The sequence below is a fragment of the Pelodiscus sinensis genome, chromosome 16, assembly GCF_052426305.1.
Source record: "Pelodiscus sinensis isolate ZL-2025 chromosome 16, ASM5242630v1, whole genome shotgun sequence".
Lineage (NCBI taxonomy): Eukaryota > Metazoa > Chordata > Testudines > Trionychidae > Pelodiscus > Pelodiscus sinensis.
The window spans coordinates 41762680-41782915 of NC_143067.1; the positions used below are offsets into that span (position 1 = coordinate 41762680).

The window sequence follows — 20236 nt, forward strand, 5'->3', positions numbered from 1 at the left end:
GGGAGGCGCGTGCACGCACAAAGAAGTGCACACACAGGGCACACGGGAGGCGCGTGCATGCACAAAGAAGTGCACACACAGGACACACGGGAGGCGCGTGCACGCACAAAGAAGTGCACACACAGGGCACACGGGAGGCGCGTGCACGCACAAAGAAGTGCACACACAGGACACACGGGAGGCGCGTGCACGCACAAAGAAGTGCACACACAGGGTACACGGGAGGCGCGTGCACGCACAAAGAAGTGCACACACAGGGCGCACAGGAGGCGCGTGCACGCACAAAGAAGTGCACACACAGGACACACGGGAGGCGCGTGCACGCACAAAGAAGTGCACACACAGGACACACGGGAGGCGCGTGCACGCACAAAGAAGTGCACACACAGGACACACGGGAGGCGCGTGCACGCACAAAGAAGTGCACACACAGGGCACACGGGAGGCGCGTGCACGCACAAAGTGCACACACAGGGCACACGGGAGGCGCGTGCACGCACAAAGAAGTGCACACACAGGGCACACGGGAGGCGCGTGCACGCACAAAGAAGTGCACACACACGACACACAGGAGGCGCGTGCACGCACAAAGAAGTGCACACACAGGGCACACAGGAGGCGCGTGCACGCACAAAGAAGTGCACACAGGAGGCGCGTGCACGCACACACACGCCCACCAAATTTCTGAGGCAGAGACAATTGGTTTTCCCATTTCCTGGGGTCCAAGCAGCTCCTCTGGCAAGGTCCCTCTGCTCCGGCTGCACTAGCCTGGACGCCAGCCCAGCCACTCCTGCCACTGGCCCCGCCCCGCCCGGGCCCCGGCACAGCCACGCCGGACCCTGGGGCCGTGGCCACAGGGAGGGGAGGGGCCCCCCAAGTACTCACAGCTGCTGCTTGTCCAGGACCAGGGTGAATCCCCACCTAGAGCAGAGGGGAGGAGGCACGGTCAGGCCAGGGCAGGAGCCACGCGTGGGCCCGAGCTGGGGCAGCCTGGCAGGTCCCCGTGGGGCTGGGGGGGGGGGCCCGAAGGGGTTAGCTCCCTTGGCACAAGGGGGCCAATCAGGCTCCACCTCACAGAGGTCACAGAAGGGTCGCAGGACGTGGTATGGCCAGCCACGTGGGGGTGGGGGCGGTGGGGCGGAGGCCGGGCATGGGAGGCTGAGGGGGGGCGGGAGGCTGAGGGGGGCGTGGGGGAGGGGGGCAGAGGCCAGACGTGTGAGGCTGGGGGGGTGGGGCGGTTGGGAGGGGTGCGGGGGAGGGGGGCAGAGGCCAGACATGTGAGGCGGGGGGTGGGGCGGTTGGGGGGGGGCTGGCTCGGGGCAAAGGGAGGGGGTTACCACTTGGAGGGGTCCGCACCCCGGAGCCCGACTCTTACTGGGACGGCGGCTTCAGTTTCTTCCGAATCCCCATGTAAACCTTGGCCATGTCGAGGGGCCACTCCCGCTCCGGCCGGGCGCTCTGGGGACGAGAGCCGGACGCTCAGCCCAGCCCGGCCCCCCGCCCAGCCCCCCAGCATCCCTCCGCCCTCTGCAGCCCCCCGCCCACGGACACCACCCATCCCGCCTGGCCCAGCCCGGCCCCCAACCATCCCTCCGCCCCCTGCAGCCCCCCGCCCGGCCCGGCCCCCCAGCATCCCTCCGCCCCCTGCAGCCCCCCGCCCGGCCCGGCCCCCCCCAGCATCCCTCCGCCCCCTGCAGCCCCCCGCCCGGCCCAGCCCCCCAGCATCCCTCCGCCCCCTGCAGCCCCCCGCCCGGCTCGGCCCCCCAACATCCCTCCGCCCCCTGCAGCCCCCCGCCCGGCTCGGCCCCCCAACATCCCTCCGCCCCCTGCAGCCCCCCGCCCGGCCCGGCCCCCCAGCATCCCTCCGCCCCCTGCAGCCCCCCGCCCGGCCCGGCCCCCCAGCATCCCTCCGCCCCCTGCAGCCCCCCGCCCGGCTCGGCCCCCCAACATCCCTCCGCCCCCTGCAGCCCCCCGCCCGGCTCGGCCCCCCAGCATCCCTCCGCCCCCTGCAGCCCCCCGCCCGGCCCAGCCCCCCAGCATCCCTCCGCCCCCTGCAGCCCCCCGCCCGGCTCGGCCCCCCAACATCCCTCCGCCCCCTGCAGCCCCCCGCCCGGCCCAGCCCCCCAGCATCCCTCTGCCCCCTGCAGCTCCCCGCCCGGCCCAGCCCCCCAGCATCCCTCCGCCCCCTGCAGCCCCCCGCCCGGCCCGGCCCCCCAGCATCCCTCCGCCCCCTGCTGTCCCCCGCCCGGCTCAGCCCCCCAACATCCCTCCGCCCCCTGCAGCCCCCCGCCCGGCTCAGCCCTCCAGCTGGCACCCCTCGCCTGCCACGGCTGGAGGCGCTGGCCTGGCTGCACGGCGGGGGGCTGCACTTCCACAGCAGCCCCTCCTAGCCCAGCCTTGCCCCCGCGTCTGCAAAGACCTGGCTCCTCCTTTACCCTTTTCTCCTTCAGCAGCAGCAGCTTGTGCTCCTGGATGACGAAGTATCGCTCCTGAAACTTGCAGCCCAGGAGCTTGGGGGGCTCCTCTCGGCACTTCAGCACCCCGCACTTGGGGCTCTGGCGCTTGGCCCCTGCACCGTGGGCAAAGAGCAGGACCAGAAAGTACCAACATTTCCCAGCCCGGTGCTGGGGGCCCTCAGCAGCCCCACGCTTCATTTCACAAAGGGGAGCTCCACACGGCCCAGGTTAGTTACACAAGTGACAAGGGACAGTGACCAAGTCAAACCCCTGCAAGCTGCAGGGAAACTTTTCAAAGACCCCAGGACAGAGGCCCGACTTCAATGGACACCCCACATTGAAAACAGCAAGAGAACCAAAAAGTGCCACGTGGGTTAACAGCCAGGTCAAAGAAGCAGTGAGATACCAGAGCTTTTAAAAAGTCAAATCCTAGTGAGGAAAATAGAAAGGAGCAGGAACTGTCAAATTAAGTGTAAAAATATGAGAGGCAGCAGCCAAAAAGGAGTTTGAAGAGCAGCCAGGCAAACCCTCCACAAGCAATGGCAAAATGGTTAAGTACATCGGACGCAGGAAGCCGGCTCCACAGCCGGGGGGCCTTTGGACGATTGCGATGCTAAAGGAGACTCAGAGGATAAAGTCACTGCGGGGAAGCTACATGAATTCTTTGCTTCAGTCTTCACGGCTGAGGATATCGGGGAGATCCCCAACCCTGAGCCGTTCTGGTAGGTGGCAGATCTGAGGAATTGTCCCAGATTGAGGTGTCATTAGAGGAGGTTTTGGAACAAATCGATGAACCTAACGGGCACCAGGACCAGATGGCATCACCCAAGGGTTCTGAAAGAACTCTAATGGGAAACTGCCGAGCTATTAACTGTCGTTTGTAACCCGCCCTTGAGATCAGCTTCTGTGCCAATGACTGGAAGATCGCTAGCGTGACGGCTCTAGCGGCGAGCCGATTCCCGGCAGTTACAGACCGGGAAATCTCACGTCAGTACGGAGCACGTTCATTGAAACTACAGTAAAGAATTTCTTGGGGGAAGTCACCATGGTGTCTGCAAAGGGAAACCCGCCTCACTGGGGGGTCAGCACACGGGAGGCCAAGAGGGATCCGGTGGAGAGAGGGCACTTAGAGTTCCAGAAAGCCTTTGACAAGGTGTGGCACCGGGGGGGGGCTGTCTGCTCTGTGACCCCCTGCGCTGGGAGGGGAGATTCTCACTGACTCCCCCAAATGTGGATTAACCCAGACACCCAGGCTCAGCCTCCCAGGGAGGGAGACAAAGGGAGGAGGGCGGAGACCAGCACCTGGCTGGGGGGCAGGGCTGGAAGAGAGTGGGGAATTTCTGGCTGGTATCATGGAGGAAGCATCCTAAGCAAGGGGCTGGGATTTAGGGGCCCAGGCTCCCCCATCTCAAGGGGGCTGAGGCATCCTAGGCCTGCCCTGTGACCAGATTCCATCTGTGCTGTGCTGTATCCTGGAGGAGCAATAAACTCCCCCTGTTCTACTGGCTGGGGGAGTCTGTCTGTGCCATTTCGGGGGGGCAGGAGTCAGGGGGACCCCGATGCGACGTCACACTGGTGTCAATGAGGGGGTGGCGACCCTGACCCAGGGGAGGGCTCCCTGCAGTGGGCGCAGGGCCCCATCCCAGCAGACACAGAGCCTGGACGGGCTGGGACTCCGAAACCAGGTAATGGGGGGAGAACAGGTTCCCGTCTCTGCCCCAGCTGCTGAATTCCAGGCTGAAGTGCAGGGGGATCCCTCCTTGGGACCCTGAGGGACCGGGCGGACCTGGGCGCGGCTCAGCCCCTAGGGCGAGGCTGCCAGGAGAGATTCCTGGGGGAGGGGGATTCCTGTACCGGGAATGGCTCCCCCCAGGAAGGTGGGGCTATGGGGGCTCCAGCTGCAGCTGGTGGTGCCCAAAAGCATCGCTGCAAGCTGCTGTATCTGGCCCATGACGTCCCATTTGGGGGGCACCGCGGGATCTGACGCACCCGGCTGAGGCTGCTCCAACACGTCTACTGGCCGGGGAGATTGGCGGCCGTGCAGCGGTCCTGCCGGTCCTGGGGGGGGGGGCCCGAGATGGGAGGGAAGCTGCTTGGAGGCCCCTGCCCATCACAGAGGAGCGGTTCCGGAGGGCGGCATTAGAGATAGCGGGGCCTGTCGGCCAGGCCACCCGGACGGGGAGCAAATACACCCTGGTAGCCATGGATACGGCCACCCACTGCCCCGGGCCGTGGCCCTGCCCTCTAGCGAGCAGACACGGTGGCAGACGCTGCTGGCCCTGTTCAGCAGGGGGGTTCCCCCAGGAGTCCTCACTTCATGTCGGCCCCGCTCCGGTGCCTGTGGGAGACGCACGGGGCCCGGCTCACCTGGACCCCAGCGTGCGGCGCCCGGCCCAGCGGGCTGGTGGGAGGTTCCAGGGGAACCTGAGGCAGATGCTGGAGGCCTGTATGCTCCGGCACCCGCAGGACTGGGACGAGTCCCTGCCCCCCGCTGTCTGCACAGGGAGACGCCCCGAGGGTCTGCCAGGTCCCCCCGACAGAGCCAGGGTGCAGAGGGGGAAGGACCCCTGGGCTTGCTGAGAGAGTTGTGGGAGGGGGTGTCACCTTACTGGATTTTGAGGGGAGCAGCCAGATCACTGCTGCACCCATGGGGGGGGTGTTGGCCCCAAAAGTGGCACAAAGGGGGCCACGTGAGGTGTCAAATAGAAGCTACTTTCTTCTGCTTCCATACATGCTATTCACGAGATAGTATAAGTTAGAAGCATGGGCTGTGTGTGGATACCAAATGTTTCTCTGGATGTGGTTGAACTATGGGCAACGCAGCTCAGCCTGTGGACATGCTAATGAGCAAGTCTCCATGGAACAATAGGGCAAGGCCACACCTGAGGAACGGGGACTGATCCCTAGGTGCTACCAGCAGGGAACACAGGGATAGGCCATCTGGGGCACGGATATTGCTGGGGTGCCAGAGGGGTTTTGCTCGGGAGGCTTCAGGCAGGCAGCTGAAGCGCTCTGTGGGACTGGTGTGTGGCCTGTTTGGGAAGGTCTCCAGTCTGGGGCTAGAGAGAGCCCCGAATTTGAGCAATTCGCCCTGAGCGGACGCCCTCAGCTGTGCCCAGACCTGGCCCGGTCCGTCATGGAGAGACCTCCCCGAATGGAGAGCCGGGGGTGGGGGACGTCCTGGCTTTCCAGGAAAGGCTCGCTGGGCTCGTGGGCCCGGCCAGGGAGGGCCTGGGCAGAGCCCCAGGGCAGGGGAAGGGCTGGTGCAGCCACAGAGAGTGGCCCCGCACCGGCCCCTCAAAGCCGTGGCGCAACCGGACGGGGGGAGCCGGCTCCTGCAGGGCAGCGCCGTGGCCGGCCCAAGCCAAGGGGGCACCAGTGTCACCGGTGGCTTTACCGGGCAGGGGCCCGACCTCCCCCAGGTCACAAGCGGAGTGACCCTGCTCAGCTCGCTCCCGGAGGGGGGAGAGATGGGACGTGGGGGGGGGGGTCTGCTCTGTGACCGGGGTCCCCTGCGCTGGGCTGCGATTCCCACTGACTCCCCACTGGTGCATTGGCCCAGACGCCTGGGCCCAGCCTGAGCAGACAACAAGGCTCTTCCGGGGGGGGGAGAGGGGGGAGAGACAAAGGGAGGGGGGGATACAGCCACCTGGCTGGGGGCAGGGCTGGGAGCTGGGCCGACTCTGGCTGGGAAACATGAAGGGAACAGACTAAGCTGGGTGCTGGGGGGCGATGGACCCACCCCAAGGGGGCTGAGGCTCCTGGCCCCACATCGCCTGTGCGGGGCTGTGTCCTGGAGGAGCAATGACCCCCCGTTCTACTGGCTGGCGCAGTCTGGTCTGGCTGCTCTGGGGGGCAGGATCGGGGGGTCCCCGACGCGCCGCCACAAATGCACATTGGAAAAAATAACCCCAGCTCTACATACACTATGACGGGGACGAATTTCGCTCCAGCTACTGGAGATCTTGGAGTCAGCGTGGAGAGTTCTCTGAAAACACCCCCCGTGTGCGGCGGCAGCCACACTAGCAAACAGAATCAATACGAACGGGTGGAGAATAGGATGGAGATTGTCTCTCTGTCTCTGTAAAACCAGAGGGTGCCCACAGCTTGAACACTGCGGGCAGACGTGGTCACCTCATCTCTACAAAGAGACCCTGGCATTGGAGAAGGTTCGGGTAAGGACAACAGAAATAGAACGGCTGCCATATGAGGAGAGACGCGTAAGACGGGGACTTTTCAGTGTGGAGAAGAGGAGACTAGGGAGATATGAGAGAGGTCTAGACAATCATGAGTGGTGTGGAGAAAGGGAATAAGGAAAAGATATTGACTTGTTCCTATAACTTAAGAACTAGGAATGAATAGGCAGCAGGTTTAAAACAAACCAAAGGAAGTTTTTCTTCATGCAGTGTAGGCAACCTGTGGAACTCCTCGCCAGAGGATGTGGTGAAGACCAGGGCTTTCACAGGGTTGAAAAGAGAGCCAGCTCCATGCATGGAGGACAGGCCCATCGATGGCGATTAGCCAGGCTGGGCAGGGCTGGTGTCAGGCAGGAGAGGGATCCCATGGGCACTGCGCATGACGGCTCTTTGGTCTGACCCCGTCCTGGGCAAGGCAGAGCAGGCTGGGGCAGGGTTAGGCACAGAGCGAGTTGGGGGGGCAGATGATGGGAGCTCCCCGTGCTCAGGCCCTGCCCCCTGGGGCGGGGCAATTGCTGGCTCCCAGCCTGCGGCCGCCCCACACAACAGGCAGCCCCAGGGGCAGCCATGGGGACCGGCCGGAGCTGCTCGTCCAGGCCCCCAGCGCGGCTGCGCCTGCTCTGCCCGACCGCACTAGCTCATGCAGGGCCTTGCAGCCCAGCCACAGTGGGCGGAGCTTACCTGTGAAGAGACAGCTGCCTTCTCCAATGGGAACCTTCCTCACCAGCAGGTAGGCGGAGCTGGGCTCCGGCAGCTTGCACCACTGCAGAGCCTGCTCCAAGACCCTCTCCTTGGGGTGCAGGGGCCGCTCTGGGAGGGGAGACGAGGCCGCTTGCTCCGGGCAGGGAGGAGCTGCCCCAGGAGAGCCCGGCCCCCACCGTGGGGCAGGGCTGCCTGTGGGGGTGGGGCCGGGGCCGGGGCCGGGGCCGGGTGGGCAGGGAGAAGAGCCACCATGTGAGCTCCACACAGCTGAACCCGCCCAGCCTTCCCCACGGCCACGCAGCCAGCCCCCCGCCCTGCCCCATGGCGGCTGTCACCCGGCCCCCTGCCCCACGGCCACGCAGCCAGCCCCCCGCCCCGCCCCACGGCCACGCAGCCAGCCCCCCGCCCCGCCCCACGGCGGCTGTCACCCGGCCCCCTGCCCCACGGCCACACAGCCAGCCCCCTGCCCCGCCCCACGGCGGCTGTCACCCGGCCCCCTGCCCCACGGCCACGCAGCCAGCCCCCCGCCCCGCCCCACGGCGGCTGTCACCCGGCCCCCCGCCCCGCCCCACGGCCACGCAGCCAGCCCCCCGCCCCGCCCCATGGCGGCTGTCACCCGGCCCCCCCGCCCCGCCCCACGGCGGCTGTCACCCGGCCCGGCACAGACAGCGCCCCCCCAGCCAGCCCCCAGGGCAGAGGCGCCCCTCACTCACCCAGGTCTCCGTTCTCCAGGGTCTCGAAGGTCAGCCAGATGTCCAGGCTGGCCGGCACGCTGCGCATCTCCAGGACCTGGTTAGTCAGCTCCTCCGCCGTCATGGTGGGCGACACCTGTGGGGAAGCGAGAGACCAGCTGGCGCCCCGCCCTTGGCAGCTCTCCCCACACTGCAGCCCCCACCCAGCCGGCAGCGGAGCCAGGCCGGGCGTGGGGGGGGGGGCACACAGCCCCTGCCCAACCAGCAGCCAGGCCGGGCGTGGGGGGGCCACGGAGCCGGCCTGCCTGAGCCACACCCGCAGCCAGGACGCGCTCGCTCACCTTGAGGGTGACGCAGCAGTCGGGCAGCTTGTGCTCCAGGTACACCTCCATGATGAGATCGCCGGCCTGCGAGAGCTGCGGGGTGAAGACAGCGGTTTGGGGGCGTGGGATTCCACTCTCTAGTAACAGTTGGTGCATGCCTCAGTTTCCCTGGGCACGGCACAGCTACCTGGATGGCTCACTGTGGGAGGCTGCCCAGCCCAGCACAGACAATGGCCGAGGCTCACAGAACCTGAGCCTGGTGGGGGGGGTCCCCCCTTTGCCCCCCAGCAGGACAAAGCCGGGAGGCGGGGCGGGCTGCTGAGGGGTGTCAGGCTCGGTGTCTGGGGGGCCCCTCTCCCCAAGCTGGCTCTGGCTGCGCCTGGGCTCTGCGTGATGCGGAGTTTCCAGGGACCCACTAGCCTTCCTGTGCCCCTGCCAGCTGGGAGCCCGCCTGGGGCCAGCGGGGAAGGGGGCATCTTTGCACCCCATGCTCGGGTCCCAGCCACCAGCCCCGCAGGCTCCCGGCTGCAGTCCCGGGTCCCCAACCGCCAGCCCCGCGACTGGGCTCGGCAGCAGCCCCCAGATGTTGGGGCGGACAGGGTAAGCTGGGGGCGCAGCTCAGCAGCCCCAGCCCATGGGCAGCCCTGGCCGGAGCAGAGCCATGCAAGGTTTGCAGCCAGGGCACGGGGGCGTCGCGCCAGCACCTGCACGTCCCGCCACGTGGTGATGAGACTGTTCTCCAGCTCCATCTGCAACACCTGCTCCTCCTCTATCTGCCAGCAAGAGACGGGCATGAGGGAGGCGTGGGGGGAGGAGGGAGACGCGGGAGCAGCGGGGGCAGCAGGGAGACGGGGCAGCGGGGGCTTACGTTGAAAACGTGGGCGTAGTTCTCAATCAGGTCCTCCATCACCTTGACCTCGTGCTCCCCTTTGCCGTCGGTCTGGAAGAGGCTGGGCGCGAAGAGCAGGGACAGGTTCTTGGTGCCCATCTGATTGAAGTCAGCACATTTCTGCACCCTGGCGCCGGGAGAGAGCGAGATCTCAGCGCGCGGCAGACCCTAGCTCGGCAGCAGACACCAGAACCGGCCGCCCCCCCCCCGCCCCGAACCGGCCGCCAGAACCGGCCACCCCCCCCCGCCCCGAACCGGCCACCAGAACCGGCCACCCCCCCCCCCCCCCCCCCCCCCCCGCCCCGAACCGGCCACCAGAACCAGCCACCCTCCCCCGCCCGGAACCGGCCACCAGAACCGGCCGCCCCCCCCGCCCGGAACCGGCCACCAGAACCGGCCACCCCCCCCGCCCGGAACCGGCCACCAGAACCGGCCGCCCCCCCCGCCCCGAACCGGCCACCAGAACCAGCCGCCCTCCCCAAAGCAACCGGCTGGCTGCTGAGTCAGACAGAACTTGCTGTAACATTCAGCAAACTTCCCTGCCAGGCCGCCGGGGTTCTCAGCGCGTCCCTCTCTGCGCCACACGTCACGTCAGCGCTTGCCACGTCGGGCTTCTGGCCTTTGCCTCCCCCGTTGGCCACGGGAGGCGCGTGAACGTGCCGTGGCCTCCCCGTGCAGCATCCCGCGCGGGGCAGGACCCCGGGCACCCAGCAGCTGTCTGCAGGCCCCAGCAGCAGAGCGGAGGGAGCACAGGCCACATCGAACCCTGCGAGCCCTGGCACATGCAGCCAGGGGAGCGCGTTGGGGAGCAAGGGGAAGGCCCCGGGGACTGCGCGCCCCACTCGTCACGGGGCACTGAGCAGAGACAAGGGGTGTCCCATTGGGTCCCCCCACGGGACGACAGGCACGCTGGCCGGGGCGACTGACCGGTAGAGGTGGCCAATCAGAGCAGCCAGTGTCCTGCGGTTGAGGCGGGGTAGGCGGCTGATCAGCTCCTTGTAGCGCTCCAGGCGGGGGGGCCTCAGGGCTATGGCTGGAGGGAGCAGACGGTCACAATGCAGCACGGGGCACGGCCATGGGGCACGGCCATGGGGCTCGGCCATGGGGCACGGCCATGGGGCTCGGCCATGGGGCTCGGCCATGGGGCACGGCCATGGGGCACGGCCATGGGGCACGGCCACGAGCCGCTGGCCCCCGGCCTGCATGGGCTGGCAGGGAACTGTGCCCGCGCCCATCGCCCCTCCCCCGGGCCTGGCTCCAGCTCAGGCCAGCGGTGCCAGTGACGGCGCCGGGGCAGGGCAGAACAGGCCCCCCGCCTGTGGAAGGGGAGCCAGGTACCCGCAGCCTCCTGCCACTGGGGGTGCAGCTCGGCGGTGAAGACGGGGTCCTCGAGCTCCCGGAAGAATCGCTTCAGCACGTCCGTCACGTCCTCCAGGAAGTTGTCGCTGATGCGCAGCTTGACGTTGCGGGCGTCCCGGCGGAACTGCTCCATCAGCGCCCGGATGCGGGACTTGGCCCCGTTCTTGCGGTAGATGCCCTCGTGCCGCAGGCCTGCGGGCGGAGAGGGGGCGTCACCGGGCCGGCAGCGATGGGGAGCTCCGGGCCTGGAGGCGGGGCGGGGCGGGGCTCGGCTCACCGTACTGCGTGATGAAGGCGATGCAGCTGTCCACGATGATGGGGATGTCGCTCCTGCTGAGCTGCTGGTCGCGCAGGGCGTTGCCGCGGCGCCCGGCCGAGGCCTGGATGGCCGCACACCAGGCCACAAAGTCCAGCCGCGACACCCCCTGCAGGTAAAAGGTCCTGAGGACAGGCAGAGAGCAGGGGTGAAACCCAGCCAGGGCAGCAGCGCAGGGCCCGCGCCCACAGCCCCGCCCCTGCCCCAGCCCCAGCGCGGGCGCCGAGAGCCCCCGGGCCTGGCCACGGGCACTGCCCCACACAACCCAGGCATCAGCGCAGGGGGGACCAGCCCCGACTCCGTCCTAAGCGCCCTGACCGAGCCACGCTCCCCCCAGGCTCAGCCTGCCCCACCCTCGTCCCACAGAGCTCACCTCCCCATCTCCACCAGGATCAGCACCTCCCTCTTCTCTGGGGTGTCCGGGTGGGGGACCACGCCTGCAGGGAGCAAAGCGCACTCAGGCCAGGGAGAGGCCTCGGGGGTCCCAGGCTGGGCGCAGCGCCAGCGCGGGGGGGGACTCACTCAGCTCCTGCAGCCTGCGGAGGTTGATGCTGTCCTCGGCAGCGCCCTCCTGGCCCGGGCACAGGAAGAGATGGGCCTTCTGCAGGACGAAGAAGCCGGGCAGCCACTGGTCGGGGCTGAGCATGGAGCGGTAGCGCAGGCGGCCGACCCGCTGGAACTCGTAGGCCAGCAGGCAGTGGCAGCTGAGCGGGGCGAACCACTGCGGGGCGGAGACGGTCAGAGCCGGGCCCACGGGGCAAAGGACTCTGCCCCACAGTGGGGATGGAACCCGGGCAAAGCACTGGGCTCCGGGGGGTAGGGACGGAGGGAGGGTGGGGCCAGGCACAGGGCAGATGGAGCAGGGCTATGCCCCAGGGGGCGGGGCCAGAGGGGACAGAGCAGAGCTATGCCCCAGGGGGCGGGGCTAGGCCCCAGGGGGCGGGGCCAGAGGGGACAGAGCAGAGCTATGCCCCAGGGGGTGGGGCTATGCCCCAGGGGGCAGGGCTATGCCCTAGGGGCCGGGGCCAGAGGGGGCGGGGTGGGGCTAGGCACCAGGGGGCGGGACCAGAGGGGGTGAGGCAGGGCTATGCCCCAGGGGGCAGGTCTATTCCCCAGGGGGCGGGGCCAGAGGGGGCGGGGTGGGGCTATGCCCCAGGGGGCAGGTCTATTCCCCAGGGGGCGGGGCCAGAGGGGGCGGGGTGGGGCTATGCCCCAGGGGGCAGGTCTATTCCCCAGGGGGCGGGGCCAGAGGGGGCGGGGTGGGGCTAGGCCCCAGGGGCAGGTCTATTCCCCAGGGGGCGGGGCCAGAGGGGACGGGGTGGGGCTAGGCACCAGGGGGCGGGACCAGAGGGGGCGAGGCGGGGCTATGCCCCAGGGGGCAGGGCCAGAGGGGGCAGGGTGGGGCTATGCCCCAGGGGGCGGGGCCAGAGGGGGCGGGGTGGGGCTATGCCCCAGGGGGCGGGGCCAGAGGGGGCGGGGTGGGGCAGGGCGGGGCTAGGCACCAGGGGGCGGGGCCAGAGGGGGTGGGGTGCAGGGGGGTGGGGGCAGGGCTGAGGACTGTGCCCCACGGGGCCGGCAGGGGGATGCCGACTGGATCCCGGCCAGCCAGCAGCATGCCGGGGAGGGGAGGAGGCCCAGCGCCCTGGCAGCCCGTCTCACGCACCTTGCCGAGGGCGCTGGCCCAGGCCTGCAGGGCGTCCGGCCCGTCGGCTCCCAGCTGCTGGAGTTTGTCGCCGCGCAGGAAGAGCTCCAAGGTGAAGCGGAACCTGCAGGCCAGGGCAGACGGGGGTGGCAGGGCCCAGCAGCGACCCGCCCTGCGGCCGTGCAGAGTTCTGGCTGCTGGTGGCGCCGGCTGGGCCCAGGGTGCTCGGCAGCGGTGCCCAGGGGCTGCTGGCCCCTCCAGCGGCCCAGTTCTAGCTGCCCCCCGCGCAGAGGAGCCAGGGAGCTCGGGGCACTGGCTGCCATCGCTGGGACGCCTGCAGCACCGGGCCGGAGCCCCTGGGACGACAGCCAGGCCTGGCAAGGGACGGCTCCTGCGGAAAGGAGCTCCCCGGGGGGCCCAGCCCCACACCAGGGACCCCTTAGCTCCCATTGCCCGCCCGGGACAGGTCCCTGATCCACCTGGCCCCCACCATGCCTGCCCCACTGCCCCGGGGCTTGCACCCAGGGAATACTGGGCATGGGATGCCTGGGCGGGACCACAGATCTTGGGGGAGGGGAGAAGGCGGGGCCTGGGCGGGGCCACAGAGCCTGGGGAAGGGGAGAAGGCGGGGCCACAGAGCCCGGGGGAGGGGAGAAGGTGGGGCCTGGGCGGGGCCACAGAGCCCAGGGAAGGGGAGAAGGCGGGGCCTGGGCGGGGCCACAGAGCCCAGGGAAGGGGAGAAGGCGGGGCCACAGAGCCAAGGGGAGGGGAGAAGGCGGGGCCTGGGCGGGGCCACAGAGCCCAGGGAAGGGGAGAAGGCGGGGCCACAGAGCCAAGGGGAGGGGAGAAGGCGGGGCCTGGGCGGGGCCACAGAGCCCAGGGAAGGGGAGAAGGCGGGGCCACAGAGCCCGGGGGAGGGGAGAAGGTGGGGCCTGGGCGGGGCCACAGAGCCCAGGGAAGGGGAGAAGGCGGGGCCTGGGCGGGGCCACAGAGCCCAGGGAAGGGGAGAAGGCGGGGCCACAGAGCCAAGGGAAGGGGAGAAGGCGGGGCCACAGAGCCCAGGGGAGGGGAGAAGGCGGGGCCTGGGCGGGGCCACAGAGCCCGGGGAGGGGAGAAGGCGGGGCCTGGGCGGGGCCACAGAGCCCGGGGAGGGGAGAAGGCGGGGCCTGGGCGGGGCCACAGAGCCCAGGGAAGGGGAGAAGGCGGGGCCACAGAGCCCAGGGGAGGGGAGAAGGCGGGGCCTGGGCGGGGCCACAGAGCCCAGGGAAGGGGAGAAGGCGGGGCCACAGAGCCGGGGAGGGGAGAAGGCGGGGCCTGGGCGGGGCCACAGAGCCGGGGGAAGGGGAGAAGGCGGGGCCACAGAGCCGGGGGAGGGGAGAAGGCGGGGCCTGGGCGGGGCCACAGAGCCGGGGGAAGGGGAGAAGGCGGGGCCACAGAGCCGGGGGAGGGGAGAAGGCGGGGCCTGGGCCGGGTACCTGTCTCCAGGCCCTGGACTGGCCTGTCCATCCACTGTGCTCACGCCCAGCGAGAGCACGTCGGCCAGCTCGACCTTCCCCATTGGCTCCGCGCTCTTGTCAGTCTCGTAGAAGAGGAGGGACTTCTCCAGGGAGCACCAGACGCGCTGCAGGTCTGCAGGGACACTGAGTCAGCGCGGGCAGGTCGCCCCCCGTCGCGCCGGGGCCGGGCCCAGACCTACCGTCTCTGCTCTTCCTGGCCCCGGCCAGCTTGGAGAGGACCGGCGCCTTGGAGAGGTAGCCGCAGCGCACCACGGGCTGGGTCACCTCGTTGTAGACCCCTTCCAGAGCCAGCTCCTGCGCGGGGGGGCTCCCTGCAGGACACACGCGTCAGAGCGGCCGACGGGCTCAGGGAGCCCGTGTCCTGGCTGCCTGGCGCGGCCGATGGAGCCAACCCCACAGCCGGCACCGGGTGACCCGTCCTGGCGGCCATGCCCCGGGGTGAGGGGCTCTGGCTGGACCCTCGGCCTCCCGGCTCACTTTTGACACCCGTGAGGTCCGGCGGGTGCCACGCCTTCGCCAGCGCAGGGGGAGGGGCAGCATCAGCCCCTGGGGCACAGGGCTCTGGGGTCCCAGTTACCTGGATGGCTCCCATGCCAGCTGCCCTCAGGGGTCTGCCAGAGCCCAGCTCCCTGCGACCCCTCGCGGCCCCCTGTGCCAGCTGCCAGCCCGGCTTCGGTGCTGGAGAAGAACTGCAGGACGGACTTCAGCAGGCTGGGCCCTGCCACGGCAGCACACAGCGCCTGGGGCAAGAGCGGCGCTCAGCCAGGGCACCCGGCTCCACGGGCACCCAGCTGTGCCCACAGAGCCGCCAGCCGGGGCGCTGGGTCCGGCTGCGCCCGCCCCTACCTGCAGCACCTCGTCCTGGGAGCCGTAGCGGGGGTGCGGGAGGCGGTAGCGCCCCTCGCGGTACTTGTGGGTGACGAAGACCCGTCTCTGCTCCGCGCTGGCGTCCGGGTAGAGGGCCTCCGAGGGCGGGAGGCGCGCGGCCCAGAACCGGTTGGCTCGCTCGTTCCCCAGCACGATGAACAGCTGCAGGAGAGCGCGGTCACTGGAGGGGCGGGCTGGGGGGGACATGGCCGGCCCGAGACGGACGGGGATGCCCTGGGGACTGCGGAGGGCCCCCCCCCCGCCAGCACAGCCAGGCGCACGGGGCCCTTGGTACCTGGACAACCTCGTTGCTCCACACGCTGGTGTCCAGCTTCAGGCTCTGCACCTTGGACACGCTGCAGCCCAGGCTCCGGTGCTGACCTGCTGGGCACGGCAGAGACCGTGAGTTCCCGCCGGCCCGCCACTGCCCTGCCCCGCTGGCCCACCGCCCTGCCCCACCACCGCCCTGCTGGCCCATCGCCCTGCCCCGCCACCGCCCCGCTGGCCCACCGCCCTGCCCCACCACCGCCCTGCTGGCCCATCGCCCTGCCCCGCCACCGCCCTGCTGGCCACATGGCCCACCGCCCTGCCCCGCCGCCCTGCCCCACCACCGCCCTGCTGGCCCTGCCCGCCGCCCTGCCCCGCCCCACCGCCCTGCTCCGCCGCCCTGCCCCGCCACCGCCCCGCTGGCCCACCGCCCTGCCCCACCGCCCTGCCCCACCGCCCTGCCCCCTGCCCTGCCCCGCTGGCCCACCGCCCTGCCCCACCACCGCCCTGCCCCGCTGGCCCACTGCCCTGCCCCGCTGCCCCACTGCCCTGCCCCCGCCCTGCCCCACCGCCCTGCCCTGCCCTGCCCCGCTGGCCCACCGCCCTGCCCCACCACCGCCCTGCTGGCCCATCGCCCTGCCCGCCCTGCCCCGCTGGCCCACTGCCCTGCCCCGCTGGCCCACCGCCCTGCCCCACCACCGCCCTGCTGGCCCATCGCCCTGCCCGCCCTGCCCCGCTGCCCCACTGCCCTGCCCCGCTGGCCCACCGCCCTGCCCCACCACCGCCCTGCTGGCCCACTGCCCTGCCCCACCACCGCCCTGCTGGCCCACTGCCCTGCCCCACCACCGCCCTGCTGGCCCATCGCCCTGCCCCACCGGCCCACCGCCCTGCCCCGCCGCCCTGCCCCGCCACCGCCCCGCTGGCCCACCGCCCTGCCCCGCCACCGCCCCGCCGGCCCACCGCCCCGCCCCGGCCCACCGCCCTGCCCCGCCGGCCCACCGCCCTGCCCGCCACCGCCCTGCCCCCACCGGCCCACCGCCCTGCCTGCCCTGCCCCGTCGCCCTCCCCGCCCCACTGGTCCGCCGCCCTCCCCGCCACCCTCCCCGCCGCCCTCCCCCCGCCCGCCACCCTCCCCGCCCCACTGGCCCACTGCCCCGCTGCCCTCCCAGCCAACCTGCCACCGCCCTGCCCCACTGACACGCCACCCTGCCGGCCCACAGGCTGTCCCGCCGGCACGCCACCAACCTGCCCTGCCCCACCCCACTGACTTGCCCCGCCACACCACCCTGCTGGCCCATGGGCTGCCCCACTGGCCCAACCCACTGCCCTGACCTGTCCCGCCAACCCAACCCACCCTGCCAGCTGGCCCACGGGCTGACACAGCTACTCAGGCCCCTACTGACGCAGCAATCGACCTCCTCACGCCTGCTATTCCAGAGTCTCCCTTCCTCGTACGCCACCCACCGCCTGAGCCATCCCTGCTGCTCCAGATCCATGCACCTGACCCACATCTGACAGCTCGACCCGCCTGGCCCATATCCAGCCCATCCACCACCCCACCAGGCAACCTGCCCCACTGATACCCCGCCCCGCCCACCCGACAGTGCTCCCCCCATGCGCTGCCCCCGGAGGCCAGCGCCCCCTCGAGCCCCCGGCTGCCAGGGACGCCAGGAGAATTGCACTGGCCTGCGCACTGCTTGCAGATCACCACGCACAGGTTGATGGACGCCCAGTCGGGGCTCAGGGCTCTGCAGTCAGCACAGAACTTGTTGGCCTTATTGGACCAGATTTTCTCAGCCACCTCGTAGTCATAGAGCGTCTCCGCGATGGCGTCCTGCAGGGCCTCCATCCACTCCCGCTTCTCCCGCTCCGTATCCGCCACGAAGCTGGGCACAGGCACAGCCGGGAAACTCAGCAGCTTACCCACCGGCACCCGAGCCAGCCGGAGCCCAGCTGCAGGCCCCGCCCCCGGGCACCCGAGCCAGCCGGAGCCCAGCTGCAGGCCCCGCCCCCGGGCACCCGAGCCAGCCGGAGCCCAGCTGCAGGCCCCGCCCCCGGGCACCCGAGCCAGCCGGAGCCCAGCTGCAGGCCCCGCCCCCGGGCACCCGAGCCAGCCGGAGCCCAGCTGCAGCCCCGCCCCCGGGCACCCGAGCCAGCCGGAGCCCAGCTGCAGGCCCCGCCCCCGGGCACCCGAGCCAGCCGGAGCCCAGCTGCAGGCCCCGCCCCCGGGCACCCGAGCCAGCCGGAGCCCTGCTGCAGCCCCGCCCCCGGGCACCCGAGCCAGCCGGAGCCCAGCTGCAGGCCCCGCCCCCGGGCACCCGAGCCAGCCGGAGCCCAGCTGCAGGCCCCGCCCCCGGGCACCCGAGCCAGCCGGAGCCCAGCTGCAGGCCCCGCCCCCGGGCACCCGAGCCAGCCGGAGCCCAGCTGCAGGCCCCGCCCCCGGGCACCCGAGCCAGCCGGAGCCCTGCTGCAGCCCCGCCCCCGGGCACCCGAGCCAGCCGGAGCCCTGCTGCAGCCCCGCCCCCGGGCACCCGAGCCAGCCGGAGCCCAGCTGCAGGCCCCGCCCCCGGGCACCCGAGCCAGCCGGAGCCCAGCTGCAGGCCCCGCCCCCGGGCACCCGAGCCAGCCGGAGCCCAGCTGCAGGCCCCGCCCCCGGGCACCCGAGCCAGCCGGAGCCCTGCTGCAGCCCCCGCCCCCGGGCACCCGAGCCAGCCGGAGCCCTGCTGCAGCCCCCGCCCCCGGGCACCCGAGCCAGCCGGAGCCCTGCTGCAGCCCCCGCCCCCGGGCACCCGAGCCAGCCGGAGCCCTGCTGCAGCCCCGCCCCCGGGCACCCGAGCCAGCCGGAGCCCTGCTGCAGCCCCGCCCCCGGGCACCCGAGCCAGCCGGAGCCCAGCTGCAGGCCCCGTCCCCGGGCACCCGAGCCAGCCGGAGCCCAGCTGCAGGCCCCGTCCCCGGGCACCCGAGCCAGCCGGAGCCCAGCTGCAGCCCCGCCCCCGGGCACCCGAGCCAGCCGGAGCCCAGCTGCAGCCCCGCCCCCGGGCACCCGAGCCAGCCAGAGCCCAGCTGCAGCCCCGCCCCCGGGCACCCGAGCCAGCCGGAGCCCAGCTGCAGCCCCGCCCCCGGGCACCGGAGCCAGCCGGAGCCCTGCTGCAGCCCCCAGCATGCGACACCCGATACGCTGCCCAGGCACCAGCCACACCTGCCGCTCCCCCCAGGGCCAGACCTGAAGATCTTGAGTGGGCTGATGAGCTCGAAGCCGCGGTTCTTGGCGTCCCGGGTGCTGGCGTCGTGCAGCTCGATCAGGCAGATGGCGATGCCCATTTTGAAGAACTGCGAATGGAGGGGGAGGCAGCGAGAGGCTGCGGCATTAGCCCCGCAGAGCCGTGGCCGCGCCCCGTGGGCACGGTGCCCCGCCGCACAGCCGCACGTGCACCGGACTCTCCCCCGCTGGCCTGCACCGAGACCTGTGGGGTGGGGCACCGCCCGGGCCTGGGCCCCTCCCCTCTGCTCGGTCCGGGCCCGATCCTGGTGGCCTGGCGCGGGCTGGCTGCGGGAAATGCCCCCAAACTGCACCAGAGCGGGCGCAGGCTCCAGCCTCAGGGGCCCCCCATGGGGCTCAGACTCTGCCCTCCCCAGGCTGCCGGGGGCTCCCTGCCGCCCCTCACCTGCTCGCTCTTGTACAGCCACATGGCGGCCAGGCTGAGGGCTGCAAAGAGCTTGGGCTTGTGGCCTCTGAGCTCCAGGGCCCCGCTCTTCCGGCAGGCGGCCGAGCTGGCCAGGAGGGGCCGGAGGCCCAGCAGCCGCTGCTCCGTCACCTTCCGCTGCAGGGTGGAGCACCACTCGTCCCGCTGGGCTGCGGCGGGAGACAGGCCGTGAGCAGCCACCCGTGGCCCAGGCTCCGGCTCCGGGAGCTCCGCCGGCCGGTCCCTGGGCGGGGCTGGGGCCCGGTGACGAGGGGCCTGGGGGCTGCTAAGGGAGTTGGGCTGCAGAGGGTCTGACTTAGAGGGGAGGGCTGACAATGCGGGGGTCCCCTCAGGGCGGTGGGTCTGGCCAGGCGGGCTCTGGTGGGGGTGCTCTGGCCACAGGGTAGTCAGGCTCTCTAGTGGGGGCCTCTGGCCTGAGGGGGGGCAGGCTCTCGGGGGGGGCTGTGGCCGGGGGGGCAGGCTGGGGGGTGGGGGGGCAGGGCTTGGGGGGGGCCCTGGCCGGGGGGCAGGCTCTCTGGTGGGGGGGGGGGGCAGGCTCTCTGGGGGGGCCCTGGCCGGGGGGGCCGACTCTTTGGGGGCCCTGTGGGGGGGGGGGCAGGCTCTCTGGGGGGGGGGCTGGGCCGGGGGGGCAGGCTGTGGCCGGGGGGCAGGCTCTCTGGGGGGGCTGTGGCCGGGGGGCAGGCTCTCTGGGGGGGGGCTGTGGCCGGGGGGCAGGCTCTCTGGGGGGGGGCTGTGGCCGGGGGGCAGGCTCTCTGGGGGGCTGTGGCCGGGGGGCAGGCTCTCTGGGGGGGGTGGTGGCCGGGGGCAGGCTCTGGGGGGGGGCTGTGGCCGGGGGGCAGGCTCTCTGGGGGGGGGGGGCAGGCTCTCTGGTGGGGGGGCTGTGGCCGGGGGGCAGGCTCTCTGGGGGGCTGTGGCCGGGGGGGCAGGCTCTCGGGGGGGGCTGTGGCCGGGGGGCAGGCTCTCTGGGGGGGCTGTGGCCGGGGGGCAGGCTCTCTGGGGGGCTGGGGGGGGCTGTGGGGGCTGGGGGGGGCAGGTTCTCTGGGGGGCTGTGGCCGGGGGGCAGGCTCTCTGGGGGGGGGGCTGTGGCCGGGGGGGCAGGCTCTCGGGGGGGGCTGTGGCCGGGGGGCAGGCTCTCGGGGGGGGCTGTGGCCGGGGGGCAGGCTCTCGGGGGGGGCTGTGGCCGGGGGGGCAGGCTCTCGGGGGGGGCTGTGGCCGGGGGGCAGGCTCTCTGGGGGGGGCTGGGGGGCTGTGGCCGGGGGGCAGGCTCTCGGGGGGGGGGGGGGCTGTGGCCGGGGGGGCAGGCTCT

General features: G+C 71.5%; 1 protein-coding gene across 1 annotated transcript in view; it reads right to left on the minus strand.

Moving 5' to 3' along the window:
* Positions 1-20236, minus strand: part of ARAP3 (ArfGAP with RhoGAP domain, ankyrin repeat and PH domain 3) — a 35647-nt gene that overhangs the window by 6140 nt on the left and 9271 nt on the right. Inside the window, 22 exon segments of the mRNA XM_089769613.1 lie at positions 886-921; positions 1376-1458; positions 2436-2569; positions 7334-7462; positions 8068-8182; positions 8388-8462; positions 9074-9142; positions 9238-9385; positions 10186-10291; positions 10597-10809; positions 10895-11058; positions 11307-11370; positions 11456-11654; positions 12597-12699; positions 14051-14204; positions 14272-14403; positions 14670-14832; positions 14939-15121; positions 15255-15340; positions 16913-17112; positions 18450-18556; positions 18892-19079. Of these exon segments, the coding sequence (XP_089625739.1) occupies positions 886-921; positions 1376-1458; positions 2436-2569; positions 7334-7462; positions 8068-8182; positions 8388-8462; positions 9074-9142; positions 9238-9385; positions 10186-10291; positions 10597-10809; positions 10895-11058; positions 11307-11370; positions 11456-11654; positions 12597-12699; positions 14051-14204; positions 14272-14403; positions 14670-14832; positions 14939-15121; positions 15255-15340; positions 16913-17112; positions 18450-18556; positions 18892-19079 (2851 nt within the window).